Genomic DNA, 21155 nt, shown 5'->3' with positions numbered 1-21155 from the left:
GACTGCTACGTGCACACACACACAAACATGCACATACATGCATACGTATACAGAGAGAGAGAGAGAGAGAGAGAGAATATTACTACGAGCACAAACACACATACATACACACACACACATACACAGACTCCAAGAGAGAGAGAGAAAACTTCTAGTGCACACACACATGCACATATGCATACGTATACAGAGAGAGAGAGAGAACATTACTACGAGCACAAACACACGTACATACACACACACATATACACAGACTGCAGGAGAGAGAGAGAGAGAGAGAGAGAGAGAGAGAGAGAGAGAGAGAGAGAGAGAGAGAGAGAGAGAATTTCCACGTGCTCACACATGAACACAAAAAGCAAATCTACAGCAGAATTCCTCCTCAGGAAAGAGCAGAAAACAAAAGCACAGAAATTCAGGACAGGAATATACATTTCAGCAGACTTACAGATAAATCCCAGAGTCAACACTTCTAAAGTAACTTAACACTTACTTTCAAGTTCCTACAACAAGACGCAAGTGCCAGGAAGACCTTGACCTTTCGCCGGGAAACTCTCAAGTTGTTTCCTGGTCCTACCGAACGGTAAAAAAAAAAAAAGTCAAAGGGAAAAAAAGTCACAGAATATAGTCATGATTTTGGCAAGGAAAGAAAGTCAGACAGTCACAATTTATTTAAGGACCGTGAAAAATTAAAGAAATGAATCAGAAAATATTTCAAATCAGTTATTGGCTGGCAACACGTGACTTGAACATATCGACATCACTGTCTATATATGATGGCATTACATTATGTGAAAAACTCACGTTTTGTTCAATATCTTCAGCACGGCAAGGCCATCAAACGAATATATTCGTCAGTCACTTATTGACTTTATATACATGTTATGTACAGATTAATAACTGCTTACATGTATATTCAGTGTTTTTAATGCTGATGTATTGCCCGTTATTAAATGATTTATAATATGCGCTGTTTTATGATTTCAATTGTTTATGGTGCTTGAATAAACTGTGACCAACTTGAATGTTTTTGAATACCGACTTTCTTCCTAGACAAAATTGTGACTTTTTCTGTGACTTTTTTTCCTGTGACTATTGCAGGCCACCGGGAAGAATCTAGGTATTTTTTTTCCTGTGACTTTTCTTCCTGTCGTTATTACCGGCCACCATAAATTAATGCGACTTTTTTCCTGTGACTTAGTCAAATTTCCCTTCGGTAATATTTCCAAAGTAGAGCGATTTGCGTGTGTATGTATATAAGATCGTGCATAAAACGTGTGGCGACGAACAAGTACACACAGAGAGAGAGAGAGAGAGAGAGAGAGAGAGAGAGAGAGAGAGAGAGAGAAGCAGCACCGCCAAAAGGGAGAGGAAGGTTTTTGCCTCACCGCTGAGTCAGACGCTGAGTCGAAATGTCGACTCATCTTGTCGAGGCTTCGCATGCATGGGAATGACTCCTGTGATAGCGGGGTGAATAACGGCCCAAGTTCAGGGAACCACACCAGGCATCTTAATTCCTCTATGATATATATATATATATATATATATATATATATATATATATATATATATATATATATATATATATATATATATATTATATAGCCTCTTGCCAACCTCTTATATTTGATTATTACAGACTTATGGTACTACGGTGCCTGTAGTACCATTAGCCTTTAAAAATGTAAATATAAGAGGCTGGACTTTTTGGAGTACAGTTAGCACTTGAAACACACACACACACACACACACACACAGAGAGAGAGAGAGAGAGAGAGAGAGAGAGAGAGAGAGAGAGAGAGAGAGAGCAAAATCAGAACATCACAACTGTACCTTACCATCAAGCGAATCACTTTTCCTACTAGAGAGAGAGAGAGAGAGAGAGAGAGAGAGAGAGAGAGAGAGAGAGAGAGAGAGAGAGAGAGAGAGAGAGAGAGAGAGAGAGAGTCTATCATATACTGATATGAGAAATAAAATGAACAGAAATATAATGGAAACAACTATTTTGTACCTCTCCAAAAGAGCAGTTTGCAAAAACTCAGAAACCTTTTCAGCAAGAGACGATAGGCCTAACAGTCTAACAACTCTGTATTTTATCTTTTGTTGGATATCAGGAAAGACATTTATATGAGCAAACTCAATATACTTTTATGAAAATCTGTAATTTTATGAATAAAGTTCTAACACGTATTCGGTCATACACTGATCTGGGATGACTCAGCTCTGTCTTGTCATTCGGCCGTTATTTTCCTTCAATAAATTCACAAGAACAGGAATCTACGAGTCTCATTGCTGGTAAACGGAGATTTAGACTATTCTACTTACAATATTTACATTGTTTTATAAAATGTGTTGTAGCAAAATCAAATTTAAAGTTTAAGAAAAAAAAATGCCTAGAACTTTGTAGAAAAATAACATTTCCGCCGACCTGCAATCTTTACCTCAGCCTAATAAGAGAGAACTAGATTATCTTGCTCAAAATATTCTACATTGGTCTATTGCATTTAAAAAAAATCACAGGAATTTTTGGTAAAACATTTCCCTAATGATGTGCAGCTTTTTTCCAGTTTAATAAAATTTTGTAACCTACTTTGTTCGTCCAAAATCTAATCTGCCCTTCTCAAAATCAAGTTTATCAAGTTCCTACAAAATTTGCATGAAACAACTAAATTCTATCCTGTATTTTATTATTTTTTTTTTTTTACCAAACCTCAAACAACCATTTCTATCATAGCATGTCTGTCCATCTCAAGGTAAACGTAGTGGGTAAACCTACCCTTGGGCACTGGAAATTCTTTGCCCACTTTGACGAAAAAAAAAAAAAAATGGCGACCACGTATCTTTTGAATAAGAACTGACGAGAGATAAGGCATTCCTTACTTATGTGAACAAGTAAAATTACACAAATAACAGAAAAAAAAATAATTACAGTTTTGTTTAAGACGAAAAGTGCATATGAATGACGTGCGTCTAGAGTCATTAAAAATACTACTTAAATTATAGTTTGCTTAACTGTAGCGCTATTTAAACCACACATATGTATATAAAAAACTTCATCCTTCAATTTTATTATTTAAAAAAACTTACAGCTAATTCGGAAATCCATAAATATACGCAAAATTACTTTAAAATAACTGATAGAACTAAAATCTCAACTACACAGAAGAATGGCATTGGCTCACTTCAAACCAGTGCTATTATCTCTTTAGAGATACAATGGGAGGGTGTATAGTCTCATATCAGTTCTGTTATTCGACAGTCAAGGATATAATTTGAAATAAGCTTTATTTTGTTAGAGAAATATGTCCGTTTTCACGTTAAGAGTCCTGCAATGGAATTACTAACCGCTCTCATAAATTATGGCAGACAATTTCTGGTTCAATTGAATCGATAAATCGATGTTTAAAAATTGCTTATGGAAATGCATTTCCGAAGAACGGTAAATATAAACCTACAATGAGAGAGAGAGAGAGAGAGAGAGAGAGAGAGAGAGAGAGAGAGAGAGAGAGAGAGAGAGAGAGAGAGAGAGAGTTATCACAACTCCAAACCCACGTGCACACCGATAGGCCTACCCTAAGCTGGAGGCTAAAGCTTTCAATTCCCAAATGAGAGCTTCGACCAGTCAAATCTGTTTTCCTTCATTTGAGTGAGAAATAACAACCACCCAATAAGCCGCATTTGGAGAGACCTTAAGCGTGATTTATTATAGGCTTAATCGCTACATTTCATATTTTTGACGAAAAGCTGTCGGGTTGGTCTGTAGGATCTTTGGTATCCCCTTGGGAAGAGGAGGAGTGGTCACTGGTTTGACCCGTAGGGTTTTGATACCTACAACGAAGCCATCTCTCTCTCTCTCTCTCTCTCTTTATCTATCTCCCAAATTATGGCGAATACAGTTTTAATATAGACTTACGGCGACTGACACCATCGCTTTGTTAGTAAATTATATCAGTCTATTTTGACGCTCACAGCGTGGCCCTCTCTCTCTCTCTCTTTACTTATCTATCTCCCCAAATATGGCGATTATAGTTCTAGTATACAGCTATGAACACCATCAGTTGGTTAGTAGGCCTATACTGTGTCAGTCCATTTTCATTCCTACCGAGTAGTCTCTCTGTCTCCAAATATGGTGATTAACTGATTATAATTTAGTTCTGATAAACAGCTATCAACGACCTTCGTGTTGAGAGCGAATTATGTCAATATATTATGATGCCTACGGCCTCTCTCTCTCTCTCTCTCTCCAAATATGGGCAGTTTCATTTTAGTATAAGAATGTTATACACATGATATTTGCATTTTTACCGTCACTGCAAAATATCAACCTCGAATTATAACTAAATATACGCTATATGTATTTGAGCGTGTGTGTGTTTGTGTATGTGTTTACGTAGGTCTAGACATGCTTGTTATTCATGATCGAAGAACAAACATACCAGGCTTCACATGCGTTCTCCTACCTGCCATCAAGAACGACAGTGTTGATCTCTTAACTACTATAGCCTGTAGTCTCGCTGTGAGGAGGAATGTCAGCCATTTCCAACTCGATATATCTATGGGCAGTAGTCTTCTTTCGTAGAATACAGACACTATTGTTGTTGTTGTTGTTCTTCTTCTTCCTCTGTACTACGTAAAGCACCTTCAGTTTTCTTATATGGTTTCTTACAAATTGACGCGTTCTCTTAACTTAATTACTTGAAAAGTCGTTAATTAAGACATATAGTTATGTGTATTTAGTGTAGAATTGACTGTGAAGGCAAAGATTTCCATCCAAGATATTAAATAAAAGAATCTGCGCCCTGTACGTAATGTTCGTAAATAAAAGAACTCTATAACTTTCTACATAAACAGCTTATCTAGTCATATTCCATTTTATTTTTAAGACTGTTGACATATTTATATTTTACTCTACGTTCCTGGCTTCATGCAGGAATACAGTACGTGTAATTGTTCATGAATTTAAGGGGTTATATTATGCAAGAGAGACATTCTAATTAAGGTCCATATAGGTCTAATATACAAGGCGGGTGGCCAAAGATTTTGGCGAAATTATAGACACCGTCGTTAGGAGAAATCTGGGAGACCTATTGTATTAATATAACTTAAAGCGTAAAACGTAATTTCATATGTCTACTTTATGTGAATCTGCCTTTATCTTTATTCATATTAGAGTTTTTCATATTGACTGAGTACAGTACAACCTGTGAATCGAAAAGTAAAAATAACAATGAATAACTCCAAAGAAATTCAGACTGGTTTACCAGTAAAATCGTTTGCGTTTTTATAGAAATCTGACTTTTAAATAAGTATGACGCAGTTCAGAAAGTTCGGAAATCATTCAAAATAAAGTGTTAGATCTTTATTAAAAAATTTCGTCGTATTTCTTAGAATTATGGCAGTGTAGGATAACGCAAAGGAACTCCACTGACAACACATCAGCCTTAAATCTCTCCGATTCCCATTCATCCTCTTCTTTGTCACGGAGGGATTTACCGTGCAATCCGGTATTGGCAAAGCGACGGGCTTTCAATCACCTGTCGAAAAAGGCCTTGGGTTATCCTTAACCTTTTTATGCTATGGCAGGTTTTGTGTTAGTTTCGCACTTTCGCCGCCAGATGGCACGGCTTTTGTTTATTTTTTCTTCTTTTTGCGGCGATGTTAACGTCTTGCTCTGGGCCAATCTGCTTATGACATGTTTTTTGCCGATATATTTTCACCTTCTGAGAAAACATGAGAGACTTTCGAGTAAAGATACTGTATACTCACCGTGTATCTTTCTTTTGAAATATTCAAATAGGGAAATCGGCTTATATAAACAAAATAAAAATGCTAACATGAATTGATGAATGTTTCAAGAAATATATTTAATCAGTAGGCCTGTGGATTTCAGAGAGAGAGAGAGAGAGAGAGAGAGAGAGAGAGAGAGAGAGAGAGAGAGAGAGCGCAAAAATTTCTGGTCACAACTTTTTGAATCTTGTGAAAAGACGAAAATACATAAATTTGCTACAGATTTCTAGAAATTAGTGTCATTCATTCCGTATTATTTTTATTACGTAAAGTTTCTATCACTGTACTTGTCTGAAATTCTATTGCTTACTTTACAGTAATACAGTTTCCACATACTGTAATTCACATTCTTTCATAGTTGTTACTCTGCTTTCTTTCAGACTGTTTGTCTCTTTAGACAAAAAAATCATTTGTACAGGTCTAATTCTTGCATTGTATACAGAGAAATAACATGCCATGCTATCCTTGTTCAAGTTCCTGTCCCTAAAATTGCCTCTTTGTCAATGTTTTATGAATTTTAGTATTTTCCTTCATTCATCATATTTAGTCTCAACAGATGTCTTTAGTTTCTACGATATTTTCTGTTAACATAGTTAGGAGAAACATAATGTACCACGGGGATGCTACATTATTTGTACAACTGGATTTCAACTTAAGGACTTACCTTAGCAAGCTCAGACGAACAAAACTGAGATGAGGAGATAACAGATTTAGTTTTGAGTTTGGTACTTAAACTGCAGTGCACTGTAACAAACGCCAGTTGGGGTTAAAACCAATCTGTCACTCCTGCAATCCTAATCCGTATTGTTTTTGAGTCTAGAGCATGAACTGCAAAGGGCAATTACTGTGACAAACATCAGCTTGATTCTGAACCAGTGTTTCTCTTACAAACCTTTGCTGATATTGTTTTTATGCAAGGCATCTTGGTTCTACATTATGCAGTTTTGACAATATCATCATTATCAACAACATTTTCCATTGGCTTTTCACTTTCAGGGGTTACATGCAAAATGAGTTCTCTCCACACTCTTCTGTCCCATGTTAATCCTGCCAGAAATCCTATTAGGCCTAATTACTCATCTATTCTTTTATTTCCCAAGATTTTCTACAGGTCTTCCTACTTTGATGGCTATTTCTTTTGTGACCAGGTGTTCCCTCATTTTATCATCACACATTCCTGACCATCGCAGTCTTTAGGTCTGTCTTTTCCAAGCCTCTGGATATAAGATCTCTCTCCCAATTCCTCCTTTTGTAATGCAACCTTTCCACTGCACTCTGAACATGACATCTGACATCTCAAAACCTCTTCCATTCCACTTGACAATGCCTATGTTTTTGCTGCCCATAGTAATACAGGCCTTATATACCTGCAGTAAATCTTTGAATTTCCTCCTGATGGGGCATTTTTATTTACCAGTAGTTTAGCTTTATCTCCATTTCATCCAGTAATGTACTCTCTTTTTTCATGTTCCCTCGACTACTGCTTCACAATGGTAACAGACGCTGTACTCGACTTTTTCTAAGACCTGCCCATACATCACAGAAGGTGGTCTCAGATCACCTTGCTGACTAACTTACTCTCGTAATACATCTAGGCGCTTTCAGTACACAGCACAGAAATCAGCCATGCAGTTCCCAAACATTAAACCCTGACTGGATTTTTTCCCTTGCTGCTTCTCCTGTAACCATAAGCCTCATTTTGATTATGTTGATTTTCAGTTTTCTCCTCTCCATTCCACTTTTCCACCTAAAAATTTCAATCATCTCTTCCTGTAATTATGCAGATCTAAGAACTCCCTTTTCTCCACTCCTTTGTAGGTTCTTCTGCTGATAAGATTAAAAAAAACATTGGTCTTAGCCTTGGTCATTTATCTGAAAATTTTCTTATACATCAGCCAATGTCTTTACTCAATAAGTCATATGAGTATTTTTTGTCTTTGTAATTCCCATATGATTACTGGCTTTGATGCTCTTACAAAAGCCTTTCCATAATCCACAAATGTGTAGAGCTTTTTATCTTCCTCTTTGCAATGTACTTTTCCTGTAGTTGCTTCATTATACAGCCGGCTTTTATACACACGACTTGGCCCTTGTACATCTTTTCCATCTATACTCAGCCATTTTGCCATTCTGTGTTGACATTTTGATTCCATGCCTCTCAGCTCCTCTTGGCCCTTGCCATCTTTCTTTTGGACTGCATTCTCTTTTCCGTGCAAATCTCTGTCAACTTCCCTGCCTCTTCTGTTATCTTGAAGACTCGTTCTTCTCTTCAATTGCCCTTTATACAAAAAAGGAAGATTAACAAGTGTATGAATTTAGCAAGCACAGAGGGAAGTAAGAAAAATTTGAGAGCACTTGAAAACTGGTTTATTGCACTCTATACAACTCTCTTAAAATAACTCAGATCTTATCATACAATGGAATTACTGTACTGCATTCTTAACTTTCTATTGATCACATCGCTAGATTACAATAACCAACTACCATAATATATGGTACTAAATTGGCACAAACAGTCTTTTAACAAATTCTTATCTTCAATAAAATTTTTGTGCATAAAACTTATCAAAATATCAAAACGACTCTAAGGCATTTATTTATTCATTTCGAAACCGCTTGCAAACGTATTCAACAATTGAATTTATTTACAGTGTAAATGCACAAAAGAGAGACTTGGCTCAACAAACGAATTTAATGATCCAAAATACGGAGGTTACCAGACACTATTTTGTTCTCCAAAATGGCTCCCGGGGGAATATCAATACGGTCTCCGTGGTTTGCTATAATGATTACCGTTCCCTGGAAAGAAAATATTTTTGAGTATCTAATGCCACATACGGCAATAAAAATAATTTATTTTCTTAATAAATAGTCATGTACCATGACAAAATTATTCAAGTAACATGAACTGAAATAAGACAATCTGCCTGTTTCATTAGTAGACATATGTCACACCCACGAAAATTTTTCTAATGCAATCAAACACCCCTTACAAGACTTCGTTTAATAATATAGCACAGTAGAGCCAAATGTTCAATAAATGTTAAATTGGATTTAATTGGCAATTTAAGTAAAATAAAATAATTTTTCTTTCATGGATAAGACCTCCTTATCTTACTTATGCTACACTAATGTGCACTGTAAGGTGTCATGTAAAAGTTGAAAGACACACCAAACCCATAATGGAGGCTTCATCCTCTTAACCAAAATCCAGTTGTCAAAAAAAGAGGTCAGTTTGATTGCAAGGTTCTGCAAGCTGGCATCTCAGCTTATCCTGATTACCATCAAACCATTTAAAGCAGTGTATTAGATGATACAATAAAAAATACAATGATCATCTGCACTGTCATAAGATTGTTGTTCTTTCCTGGAGACATCAAGAAGAACATTCTGCTTACAACATCCCAACTCCACTGTAATAATCACCATCCTCCACCTATAGCTCAAAGATGAAGTGTTGGACAACTGGTCCTTGCTTCTACCAAGTAAGTGCGTATGTCTTCCACAATTTTCTCAGAAAGGGATGATGTCAAACATAAAACAAAAGTGCATCCATGCAAATTTGGTTCTGGAGGATTCTGGAAGGGCCAGTTGGAAAAGGGTACTGGTTTTGCTTGACAACAACAAGAAAATCTTATCCAAGGGAAAGAGTTTAATCCCAATCACACAAGGTTAAGGATATCAAATACAGTAAACCCCCGTATTCACGGTCTCACTATATGCGGACTCACCTATTCACGGGTTTCTCTGTGGAATGTATGTACACATTATTCGCGGAAAATTCACCCATTCGCAGTATTTTTCACTGAGAAATATTCACTAATTACTGTACTGTATTTTCATATCATTTTCATGACTAAATGCACTTTTTGTGATAAAACTTAAAATACTCAGGTATAAGCATTTTTAGAGATTTTTTTTGTGTTTAAACTATCAAAATAGGCAGTTCTAAGTGTTTTTAGAGGGGTTTTAAGTATTCACGGATTTTAGCTATTCACGGGGGGGGGGGGTGGTGTTATGCATCCTATGCAAATATGGGGGTTTTACTGTATAAATGAGGGTCACATTCCCCATTTCCAAGCTGTTAGATCATAAGAACATAAACCTCTAAAATTATAACAAACAAACTTACAAAGTCAGACAAAATATTCTCTTGCACTCCCTTCCCACTATAGGATACATTAGAGTGGATGTATATCAAAGTAAACTGCACCAATACTTTGCTTAATAACACACATCAAATAATAATAAAGTAATATAACAAGATTGCATTGTCTCTCTAGAAAACAATAATGTGAAGTGACTGATAAACAATCACAATGCAATAGCCTTTTCATGACTAGGATACTGTTTAAAACCAAGATTAGACAAAGAATGACACTCATAACAAAGTTCATTCCTAAAAAGCTATACAATCCACTATTTAGAATTTTCATTAAGTAACATACACAAATAAATGGTTATTTTTAATGTTATATTATCTCCAAAGATGGGCAATGCCATAACATTTTAAGGATGGCTTATCACCACCTTATAAGCATATGTCATGCCTCCTCTTTCAATGTATTCAACTTGCAGCACACCAAGAACATCAAAACACATACTGACACTATCATAAGAAATATGCAATATGAGGTGGAAGAAAGAACACAGCTACATTATCTTCAATTCATACAAAAGAAGGCCGCAATGACATTTGCTATGTTGCAAGAAGAGGGTTCCTCTTTGGGAGCAATTATTTGAATAGATAACTAAAGACTTCTTTCATCTACAAATAACTCAATTCTCAACAACTACTGTGATGGATCAGGAAGTATAGCAGAGGTAAGAAATGAAGGATGCACTTCATTTGGACACTCAATCTATAATCTTCTATGTGATCTTAGGGGAAGATTTAACACAAAACTAAAAAGCTAACTATTCACAGAATATACTTACTCTTAAACTGACACCTTTTCCAAACGTAACGTCGCCTGACACCGTCAAGTGATCCAGTTCTAGCATATCAGGTATAGAGGCAAATCTCTTGAGGAATTCCTGTAACAAAGTTTACCTTGTTACAAAGAGACTGGTGTCATGTATATCAGCAAGAATACAAGTAACTTCCTGGACTAGTAACTTTAAATTATAGATTCAGCTCAAATGGTCTTCATTCCACTCTTTCAAGGATTAAGGTACCAATTTAAAATGTTGTCCTTTCACAAAAGCAACACCATTGTACAGCAGATGTATCCAACAAGACTTGAGTTTAAAAATATCCAAAGTTTTCAATGACATGGACTTTTTAAAGAAAATACTCAACCATCTCACTGAAAAACATGACCTTTCTACTAACCTTTACTTTACCAAAATGGTTGGGGCCCAGTTTGACAAGCGGAGTGGTGTCAAACATACGAAGAGGGGACATAGTCAAAGTACCCTGCATTAGCGAGTACAGATTACTCATCACCAGCAGAAGATCGTCTGTCTTCTTCACTGGCAAGAACCTTGAACGAGGGACATTAATGCCTGCAAAACACAAACAATATCTGTAAAATAATATTCAGGCAAAGCTTTTATTCCTTCCTTTCTTTCTTTAAATCTTCAGCTGAATATCCTAATGCACAGCGCCAACAGACTTATATAAACCCAAAAGGGTTCCAAGGGGTTATAAGCCTACAGATAGAGACAAGTTATAGGAAAGAGTGATAAATAATTAAGAAGGAATAGAAAATAAAATAGATCCACCCAAAATTCAGATGTCAACAGAGAGCAGGAATGAATCTACACCTTGTTTAAATTCTGGAATTCTTATAAGTAAGAAAGTCTGTTACGTAGCAAAGACCCTATATCATAGCCTGCATTTGAATATTTCAAGTTACCTTACAGCTAAGATTGATTCCACATAGAAACTAACTTAAACCAACCAGTAATGAACAATTAATGTAAGAGAGATATCTAAAAATGCATTACATCTAAAATGGTAGCATACGAAAAAATAATTATACAGACGTCCACTAAGTTGAGGTGTTGCTGAAGATCCCAGTCAAGATATCAAGCATCTTACCGAGCTTTAACCCACACAGACCTAGCATTTACCTTACAATTTACAGAAACTCACGGAAGAATTAACAGAAGACAGTTAACCATCTTAAACTACTCACCATGGGCACCACTGAAGCACTTGATAGCTGCACCAACAGCCTGTTCAAGCTGGATTATATTCAAACCATTGTCCAGAGTCTTGTTGTTGATAATGACCTCCATATCCATAGTGCCCTCATTCAGAATTTGATCAATTGCTGAAAAAAGGTGGTATATATTACTGTTTTTTAAAAGACGTGACACGTTTTTAGGTAAAATTTATATTTTTCAGCCACAACAGTAATTAACAGTCTAGGATACTAATTTTTTAGGTTGCCCTAGTAAGAAATGGAGAAAGACTTAAAAATATACCACTTAGTAAGCAGCTGGTAATGACAAAACTGTACAGTACTATAATTTCAGTCCATTATTAACATTATTTTACTTATACAAATGATAATATTAATGGTATGGTTGAAAAAATATTAATAAGTAAGGCAGTACTGAACACAAGGTGATAAGGAATAACATTGAACTACAATATCATAATAGTATTAAAGTATTTACTCTTTGGATGGTTTTACAAAGAGCCATGAAATAATTTCCACAACCAAAATACTGTACTGCTGTTTTAAAAAAGTGACTAAAGTTAAGAAGGAAGTAAAAAAATTGAAGCTATGTTTTTCATGTGTACTGGTCTTAAATTTCAACACATTTTCTGGAACATGGTACCAAAACAATGTATGTATGAATAGTGTGGGTCAACTTCTTAAAGAGGTTATCCCTGTCAACAACAAACTGATGTGTTCGCGACACGTTTCCTCTTTCTAGAACTCAGAAAATGTAAAAGAACATGAAGTCAATAACAAAAAATAATTAGAACCTTACCTTTAAGTTTAATCCACAAGTTGTTTGTGTTGAAAATTTTGAAAGTTTTGACAGATTTGAAATCATCAACATGATCTTTTGGCACTTGTGCGATCTCGAGCAGCCTTAACTTATCTTCGTACTGAATCAATGTACCACCCTGAGAGGGAACAATTACAAAACGGCTTAGCTTTACGAGGCTAATTTTAAATCCTTACGATATAACAGAAAAGAACTTTTATGATACTACATGCACATGTGCTGTTACATATAGTTTGGTATTCACAGATTTACTTATCCCCATAACGTTACTATCCAGAAATGGGACCTGGATTTTATTAAAGGTACTGCAGTATAGGAGTCTTTTGGCTTATCTTTATGGAAGATGAAAAAATTTTCCCTGGTTTTCAATCACAAGCCAAGACACTTATGAAAAGAAAGAGATTACAAGACAGTATAAAAATGTCAAAACTGAGGTATTCTCCCTAGACCTATGCACTGCTGTCTGTTAATAAGCAAAATGTCACCATGCATCATAATCACAAATGATAAGATTAATTATACTTTACTGAAATTGACACTGGATAAAATATATGCATCATATCAAAGATTGAAAAGGTTTTGAATGAGCAATTATACAAGGCACTTATTTTCCAACAACGTATACTGTATCCTGAAGCTGACAATAAAAAGGATGTGAAGAAAGGTGTGTAAAGAACTGCCCTTTTAGTTTTCTCCGTCATTGAATTTTAGGGAATTAGCCCAATGTGGAATGGTATTCTACCAAAAATATATACTGTATATCCACATACTCTGAGGAATAAACCCTTAGACAATGCTGTACGATGCACCAGCCAATCTGATACAGTATTAACTTCTCCATACAATCCAAAACAATTGTTAATCTTTCATGAAAAGTAAAACATATTTTTTACCTTCATGAAAAGAAAATATTTTTTACCTTAACGTCAGCTCTGGTCTTATCCGTAACTTCCATGAGGAATTCGCATTTGCCAGCATCTTCGTCGCCGAGGAGGAGATTCAAGATATTCAGGTCAACGGTGGCACCAAGGTTATCGATGTTGCTGATGAATACATATTCTTTTCCCTGAAGGCAAGATGAAGAATATATTAAGCATTGCAGAGTTTCTCACCCTTAAAATGCTAGCTAATATGCCATTATAGTATACAATACATAAAACAAAATATGGTGATACAGGTAAATGCAGAAAGATTACGCAGAAAGATTACTGTATCTTTTTCTTTTGGATTTTCAATTTCAAGCATCACAAGTTGCATTAGACAAGAAAAAGTCTTTTTAAGTAGCTACAGACTTTAATAAACATGACATCTTAGTACCGAACAGCTTACCTGACTTATAAATTCCTGCAACAACCCTGAATTCTGGAAAGATTGGTAAAAATCACCGTGACCTGGGGGATACCACCTGTAAGGAATAAGTTATCAATAAGAATGACAAAATAATTCAAAAGCTCTTGTCTAGGGAATTTGCCATATGAACATGCATCTATTTCATGATAGAAAAACTTATCAATGTAAGCTAAGGATATCTGCAACTTTCTTCAATTCTACAAGATTCACGCTACAACCTACTGATCTTATTTCTTACGAACGTGTTTAGCATTTGCCTTTAAAAAAGGAAGTGAACACTGAAAAATGGAAAAAATTAAAAAATTCTTGATTATACTTGTTCGAAATTCATGTATGTGTTATACATTTATGTAATGCAAAGATGAGATGAACCAAAAAAAGCATTATCTGCTTTTGCTATAACAAATGAAGGGTCACCAATCCTATCAAAGTTTATAAAAACAAGAAAGATGCCATTAAATGGAAAAAAAATGTTCATATTTTTGCTTTATGCTTTTATTTCAAGATTTTTCACATATTGTATTGACAATTACTGTATACTGTAAAAGACAAAGTCTACAGTCATCCCATAACACCTAATTTTCTTGAAATGGTACCAGTATATTTATAACTAGAGCTACAAAATTTTTGGACCCTCTTTGATTACAGTAGCACCTCAACTTAGGACACTTTGGGGTGTAGCCTTCTGATAAGTAACAAAATCCATTAAAAAACAAGACCCTATATTATAACCTGAATTTGAATATTTTCAAGATATCTTATAGTTAATAATAATTCCTTGTAGTACCTAACTTAAACCAACCTGTACTTTACACCTAACATTCAATTTAAGAGATATATCTAAAAACGCATCACCTCTGAAATGTCAGCAAAGAAAAATACAATCACAATATAGCAGATGATAAGTACAGAAGTCTGCAAAGTTGAGGTGTTCCTCTGTTAAATGAATCCTCTGCAGATTTTGTGGCAATGTGAAATAAGACTGTGGATGTTATATCACTGAACAAGATCAAGAACATATGATGATGTTGCTAGCATATCTTGTACAAAAGCAAAAGCTGTCAGATAGCCAATTTTGTTTGTTGACATAGGTCCTGTTTGGTTTGATCAACCTCTGCTACAGTACACTCACCTAAGATAAAGATTTCCATGCCAATTATCTTCCCAATATAAATGAAATGTAAACTATGGACAGCTGACATATACAGTAACCTGTTTTCCTAAGTGATTACCATCTTAACTTATCAAGGAATTCTTATTAAGTACAGTATTATAATTCACAGAATCATTTGTCTTTATCTGTAATGGTCTACGAATCTCTTGTTTAAAATGTTCATTCCAAATTTGTTGTACACAACAATTATTTACTGTCATCATGAAGACAGCCTATATTATTTACTGTCATCATGAAGACAGCCTATATTATTTACTGCCATCATGAAGACAGCCTATATTATTTACTGTCATCATGAAGACAGCTATCTCTAAGGCTGCGTAATTGCATCATCAGGGTTATCAAGCACATCACAAATCTGACGGATGAAATGATTTGAAGAAATAAAAAAATTTTGCTTATAAGGATCCCCTGTATTTTCTATCTAGACATTAACTGTAGCGTAAAATACAGTGCCTACAGGAACACTTTCAAGACATAATCACAAGGTGATTACTAAATCACTAATCAACTTGCAGGTACTTGTCATGGAATGGAATATAAAATTTAGGTCAAAGGCCAAGCACTGGGACCTTTGAGGTCATTCAGAGCTGAAAGGGAAATTGAGAAAGAAAAGGTTTTAACGGTGTACCAGGAGGAAAACATTGCAGTTGCACTATGAAACAATTATTAGGAGAGGGTGGAAAGTAAGGTGGAAGAAAGAGAATACAAACAGAGGTACAGTTAAATGAATGAAAGGGGGTTGCAGCTGAAAAGACCTTAAGTAATGCCTACAGTGCACAGTGTAAGGTGCACTGGTGGCACTAACCCCCTAAGGTGTAAGTGCTTGTCATGGTATAAATTCTGAGGAAAATTTGCTCTATCCTTTCGTGACCATGATACTTACGCCTCAAGATCAGTGTCCGCGCTGCAGGTTTTGGCAACTGGCATCAGCGATTCCTTATTGATGCGAGGATATCTTGACTGGTTGAAAGTGTATGTCTTCACCTGCAACATGAAGAAAAATAAGAGTACTGGCCACATGAAAACATTATTCTGCTTACAGCATCACTGATGAATATATAGTATACTTGTACTAATCTTATACAGTACAGAAAGTACTAACTATAACATAATCTTCTGTACATGAAGCATACAGGAATAAAGTATTGTACTTAAATAACTACAGGAGGAAGAAAATACAGTTGCCACTGTATATAAATAATCAGTCTATCCAGTTTCAGCTTTATAATGTCCGAAAATATGCAAAACGGTATTATAAATCAAACAAAATAAAAAATGATCTGACTACAACTAATCATGCAGTCAGCGATGCAGTTATGCTGTAGTACTGTATTCACACTTACGAAGTTTATCAAAGAACGCGCCGCTGTATTTAACCATAAAAAAAACTAAAAAAAATGCATATTCTGCAAGTTCATTTTTAAACTACGGTGGATATAAACTTATGGTAATTATCATATAAAAGGACACTCAAAAATAACAAAGACATCCACAAACTACTCATGGCTGCCTTGATGCAACAAAACAAACACCAATGACGCACCAGCATTTTATTCATATTGCCAGTAACCTTGACTGTCACTCAACAATTTTTATAAAAAATCGTCATTAGAATGCAAAAAAAAATCTTACCTGAAAACCTTGGTACTTTCTGATGACTTTTTGTGTATCGTCATCAGTGTTGAACGAATTCATCAGCACTAACGGGACGTTGCAGTCGTAACTCTTGTTCAGGTGCTGAAAGGGTAGTAAAAATGTTAAAAAACTGTAATAGAACAAATAGAAATTCAGGCATATATTTACTTATTTAGTTATTCCTAGATCTTGGCATGCATCATTCAAGGACAAAAAATATAAATTCCTTTGCCCTCCGAGACCATACAAATAATACCAAGACGTTTAATTCTGTGGGGGTAATGGGATGTACACTTTAGGGTGGACTCTTATTATTATTATATTATTATTATTATTATTATTATTATTATTATTATTATTATTATTATTATTATTAATATTATTATTATATTATATATTATATTTTATTATTATTATTATTATTATTATTATAATTATTATTATTATTCAGGATATGAAACCCGCTCATAAGGAACAAGCCCACAAAATGGTGTTCATTTGGAAGAAGCAACAGAAAGTAACAGGAAACAGGAAAAGAAGAGATCCATTACTGGAAAGGAAAAAATAAATTAACAAACTAGCAAATAAAAATGTAAGTAAATTATAAAATACAAGAATGATTATTTTAGGGTAGTACAACAAAGCACTGCATCTTCGCTTGAATTTTGAGGTTCCAACTGCACAACATCCTGAGGGAGACTGTTCCACAGTCTAATGGTGTGAGGAATCAAAGACCTCTAGAGCTGAGAAGTTAGGCAGCAAAGCATGTTTACATCATACTTGTGCTCCTGTTCAGCAAATCTCGCTGCTCTCAGCAGGAAATGAGGACCAAGGATCAATTGTGAATGTGAAAGATCTGTTAAAATACAAATTAGGAAAAACTCTAGTACAGCAATAGAGTTTACTTTATATTCCCTGCACAATTTTTAAATGTCTAAATCTCATATCTGAGAACTCATCTGTCTAACTGACCCACTGCAATGAGATGCTGCACTAACAGCAATTATCATGCCTAAGATGGATCCAGTATCTCTGATCTATGATGGACTCCCAATCGGGGAAAAGCATCAAGTGTGGACATTCATTATTGTATACTTGACTTTCCTAAAACTATTATTGTCTTAAGAGTTAATAGCTTACTTATGAAAAGGATAAGTTACTGTAGCCTTTTACCTAAAATGTATGGGCAAAAGAGAAAATTAATAAAACTAAATAATTTATGAAAACTGACTAAAGATAAGTTCTGCAAATACAATAAAAGTAGAACCCTACATTACATATTAATGTTTACCACACAAGGTTTTTCTTAAAAAAGTTTTATTTCTTGTATGAGTTGCCTCTGCTTTGAGAGAGAGAGAGAGAGAGAGAGAGAGAGAGAGAGAGAGAGAGAGAGAGAGAGAGAGAGAGAGAGAGAGAGAGAGAGAGAGAGAGAGAGAGAGAGGAAAATCTGTTTCATGTCCCAATCACAAACTTAGAATTCGCTAAGTCAAAGTAGATAAAGGAATTGGCATTCTGGTTTAAAAAATTAGTTATATGCTGTTAACAACGGTTGTATTCTAACCTAGCAATGTAATGGGGTTATGTCATTAACTTCTGCCAAGGTATGGATTTGAAAGTCATAGTTAATAACACAAAGGGACTTCAATGTAAATGGGCGGCCTTGAACAGGATAGAGTACTACTCGACTATTGACACTGACCAATATCCTTTACAAGCAGAGCTCATTCAGGCCATCAATTTTGTATTACTCTGAAAAGGAGGTTACACTTTCCATTCAGCTAAGAGTGCATCTGCCCACCTGTTACCAAGGTTAAATGAAAACTAATGAGTGGATTTTGAAGCAACTTGGTTGAGGACATTACCTGGTGACCCCCAATAGATGTTTAAGTTTTGGAGAACGACTATAAAAACTTACTTTCTTTTTCTATAAATAAAATTATGTCATATCTTCAGTGACCTCCACCTGGAAAGTCACTTAATGAATGTTTTGACCTTATGCAATCAAAATCGTTCATCTGTTCTCAAGATATTTTTAAAAACCAAAACTTTCACCAATACCCAGTTACCTTAGCAGAGGCTTGCAGGCTCAGAATACTCTTTTCTGGGAACTATTTTACAATCAAGCTGTTGCTTAAAGAGTGGAATGGTATATAAAATTTAGGCCAAAGGCCAAGCACTTGGACCTATGAGGTCATTCAGCGCTGAAAGGGAAACTGAGAGAAAAGAAGGTTTTAAAGATGCTACGGGGAAAACCTCGCAGCTTCACTATGAAACAATTGTAAGGAGAGGGTGGAAAGCAAGATGGAAGAAAGAGAATATGAATGGAGATACAGTGAAAGGAATGAAAGCAGTTACAGCTTGGGGCCAAGGGGACACTATAAAGAACATTAAGTAATACCCACAGTACACCACATGAGGTGCACTGACTGCACTTCCCCCCCTACGGGGAGCTTTAGCTCAAGGAGACAAATCTATTACAGTACTCACCTCAATCTGCTGGACAGTGAGATCTAAAAACGTCAAATCAGACCTGACAGGGATAATCGACTTGGGACCCTGGCAACCCATGGACGTCCCCAGACCACCATTCAGTTTGACCACCACCAACTTATTTAACAAGTCCTTGACCGATGACATAGATGGTGCAGAGAGCTCAGCATATTTCCTCACCTGCAGGAGAAACAGATCATTAATTCATGACTATAAAATTTAATAAACAACTAGATAAATTCTATCTAACTTCACAGGAATCACAACAATGAATAAACTCAGGAGAAATTTTACAAGAGGGTACTCTATTATACTTACAGAATCCCCAGGGAGCTTCTGTATATCACTCCACTCCACAGAAGGCCCAGACTCGTTGATGAAGCGTCCGAAGATCTTCTCGAACCCTTCGAAGTCCTTCTGCACGGTGTCCTTCAGAGGGGTGGGACATGTCTGGATCAATTTCTGCAGCTCATGGGCCAGCTGAACTTGTGCGTCCTTCTTGGTCAGCTCCTTGAACTCCATTGATGGAGACCGCTGGTGGCCAAAGACCTGTGCAGGTAATCGTCAAGTTTTATTAGTGGATGATGGATGCAGCATGGGCACAATCTATAATCTATAATGAAAAGAAAGTACTGAAAAAAGACAGTTAAAATGCTTGAGCTTCTGGTCTTAAACAGAAATGACTAACGAGAGTTCATAAGTGCCCATGGTTATTCATGTAAACTATAAACTCCAATCAACCTGAATGAAAACAGCACAGGATGGAATGACTCCTTTAGTATAATCTACAACTAACTTACTGTACAGAGAATACTCTGATTTTCTAAATTAGGGTCCTAGTACAAACAATTTACAGTTTAAAATGATTGATACTCGTGACACAATAGGGGTAAAATCAAATGTCATTTCAGACAAGGATTATAAGTTAAATTCATTTGCTCAAACATTTTTTTACTTTGCTCAATGCAGCATTTGCAATTCCATAATAATATCAGCAAGTCATATTACGGTATTATGTCATACACAAGGGGAACACCAGTACTGTACCTAAAATCTTACACTATAACTCAAAATACCTTTTAATCTACATATTAAACACACAAAATCCTAAATACAAAGTCGATGACGTCTACAAAAGTAAAACTTGCAATGGCAGTAGTACATCAACTGCCACAACATTTTCATGAGTATATTCAGTAATGCTAAGGCAGTAATGAGAATCTAAATTCTCTCTCTCTCTCTCTCTCTCTCTCTCTCTCTCTCTCTCTCTCTCTCTCTCTCTCTCTCTCTCTCTCTCTCTCTCTCTCTCTCTCTCTCTCATGCATCCGAGAAATGTTAATAAAAAATTGCCTTGATTAAAAATATGGACATACACAAAGGTACGGGTCAATCTGACATTGGAAAAAATTGCAAACATGATATGCAAACAATACACAGATCCAACACAGTCTAAAAAGAATTACAATTACTATTAGAAAGAATATACACAAATAAACACTAATGAATGAAATAATGAAAAAAAGGAAAACCAAATATTTTTCATTCATTATTTGGGGAAATTCAACTTCCCCTGCTTTAAAATTAAACTCAGTTTTTTGCTGTCAAATATTTCATACCACCTACTTCCTATTTACGGTCTCTCATTCTCATTCACAGTCTCCCATTCTCTTCTTTCATTATCAACACTTATTCTTGAACCTCTTCACATTATTAAGATTTGTAAAGGATTAATTCACACTTTTGACAC

General features: G+C 35.5%; 2 protein-coding genes across 16 annotated transcripts in view; both read right to left on the bottom strand.

Moving 5' to 3' along the window:
* The window catches only part of tapas, a 51271-nt gene extending 46618 nt beyond the window's left edge, over positions 1-4653 (bottom strand). Inside the window, exon 1 of the mRNA XM_067134643.1 lies at positions 4458-4653. The gene's annotated coding sequence lies outside the window, so the exon portion shown is untranslated. The remainder of the gene's footprint in view (positions 1-4457) is intronic.
* Positions 4654-8135: 3482 nt separating this feature from the next.
* Positions 8136-21155, bottom strand: part of LOC136856645 (UTP--glucose-1-phosphate uridylyltransferase-like) — a 63768-nt gene continuing 50748 nt past the window's right edge. For all 15 annotated transcript variants that reach the window (XM_067134636.1, XM_067134632.1, XM_067134633.1 and 12 more), the window contains 11 exons: positions 19727-19957; positions 19406-19588; positions 16916-17020; positions 16167-16267; positions 14086-14161; positions 13676-13822; positions 12736-12874; positions 11928-12065; positions 11120-11292; positions 10723-10821; positions 8136-8583 (listed from right to left, as the gene is read on the bottom strand). In XM_067134636.1, the coding sequence (XP_066990737.1) occupies positions 8476-8583; positions 10723-10821; positions 11120-11292; positions 11928-12065; positions 12736-12874; positions 13676-13822; positions 14086-14161; positions 16167-16267; positions 16916-17020; positions 19406-19588; positions 19727-19930 (1473 nt within the window). In that variant the 5' untranslated portion in view covers positions 19931-19957 and the 3' untranslated portion in view covers positions 8136-8475. The remainder of the gene's footprint in view (positions 8584-10722; positions 10822-11119; positions 11293-11927; positions 12066-12735; positions 12875-13675; positions 13823-14085; positions 14162-16166; positions 16268-16915; positions 17021-19405; positions 19589-19726; positions 19958-21155) is intronic.

Source organism: Macrobrachium rosenbergii, chromosome 36 (assembly GCF_040412425.1).
Source record: "Macrobrachium rosenbergii isolate ZJJX-2024 chromosome 36, ASM4041242v1, whole genome shotgun sequence".
Taxonomy (NCBI): domain Eukaryota; kingdom Metazoa; phylum Arthropoda; class Malacostraca; order Decapoda; family Palaemonidae; genus Macrobrachium; species Macrobrachium rosenbergii.
The sequence above is the reverse complement of the archived record's forward strand: the minus strand, read 5'-3'. Positions and strand labels throughout refer to the sequence as shown.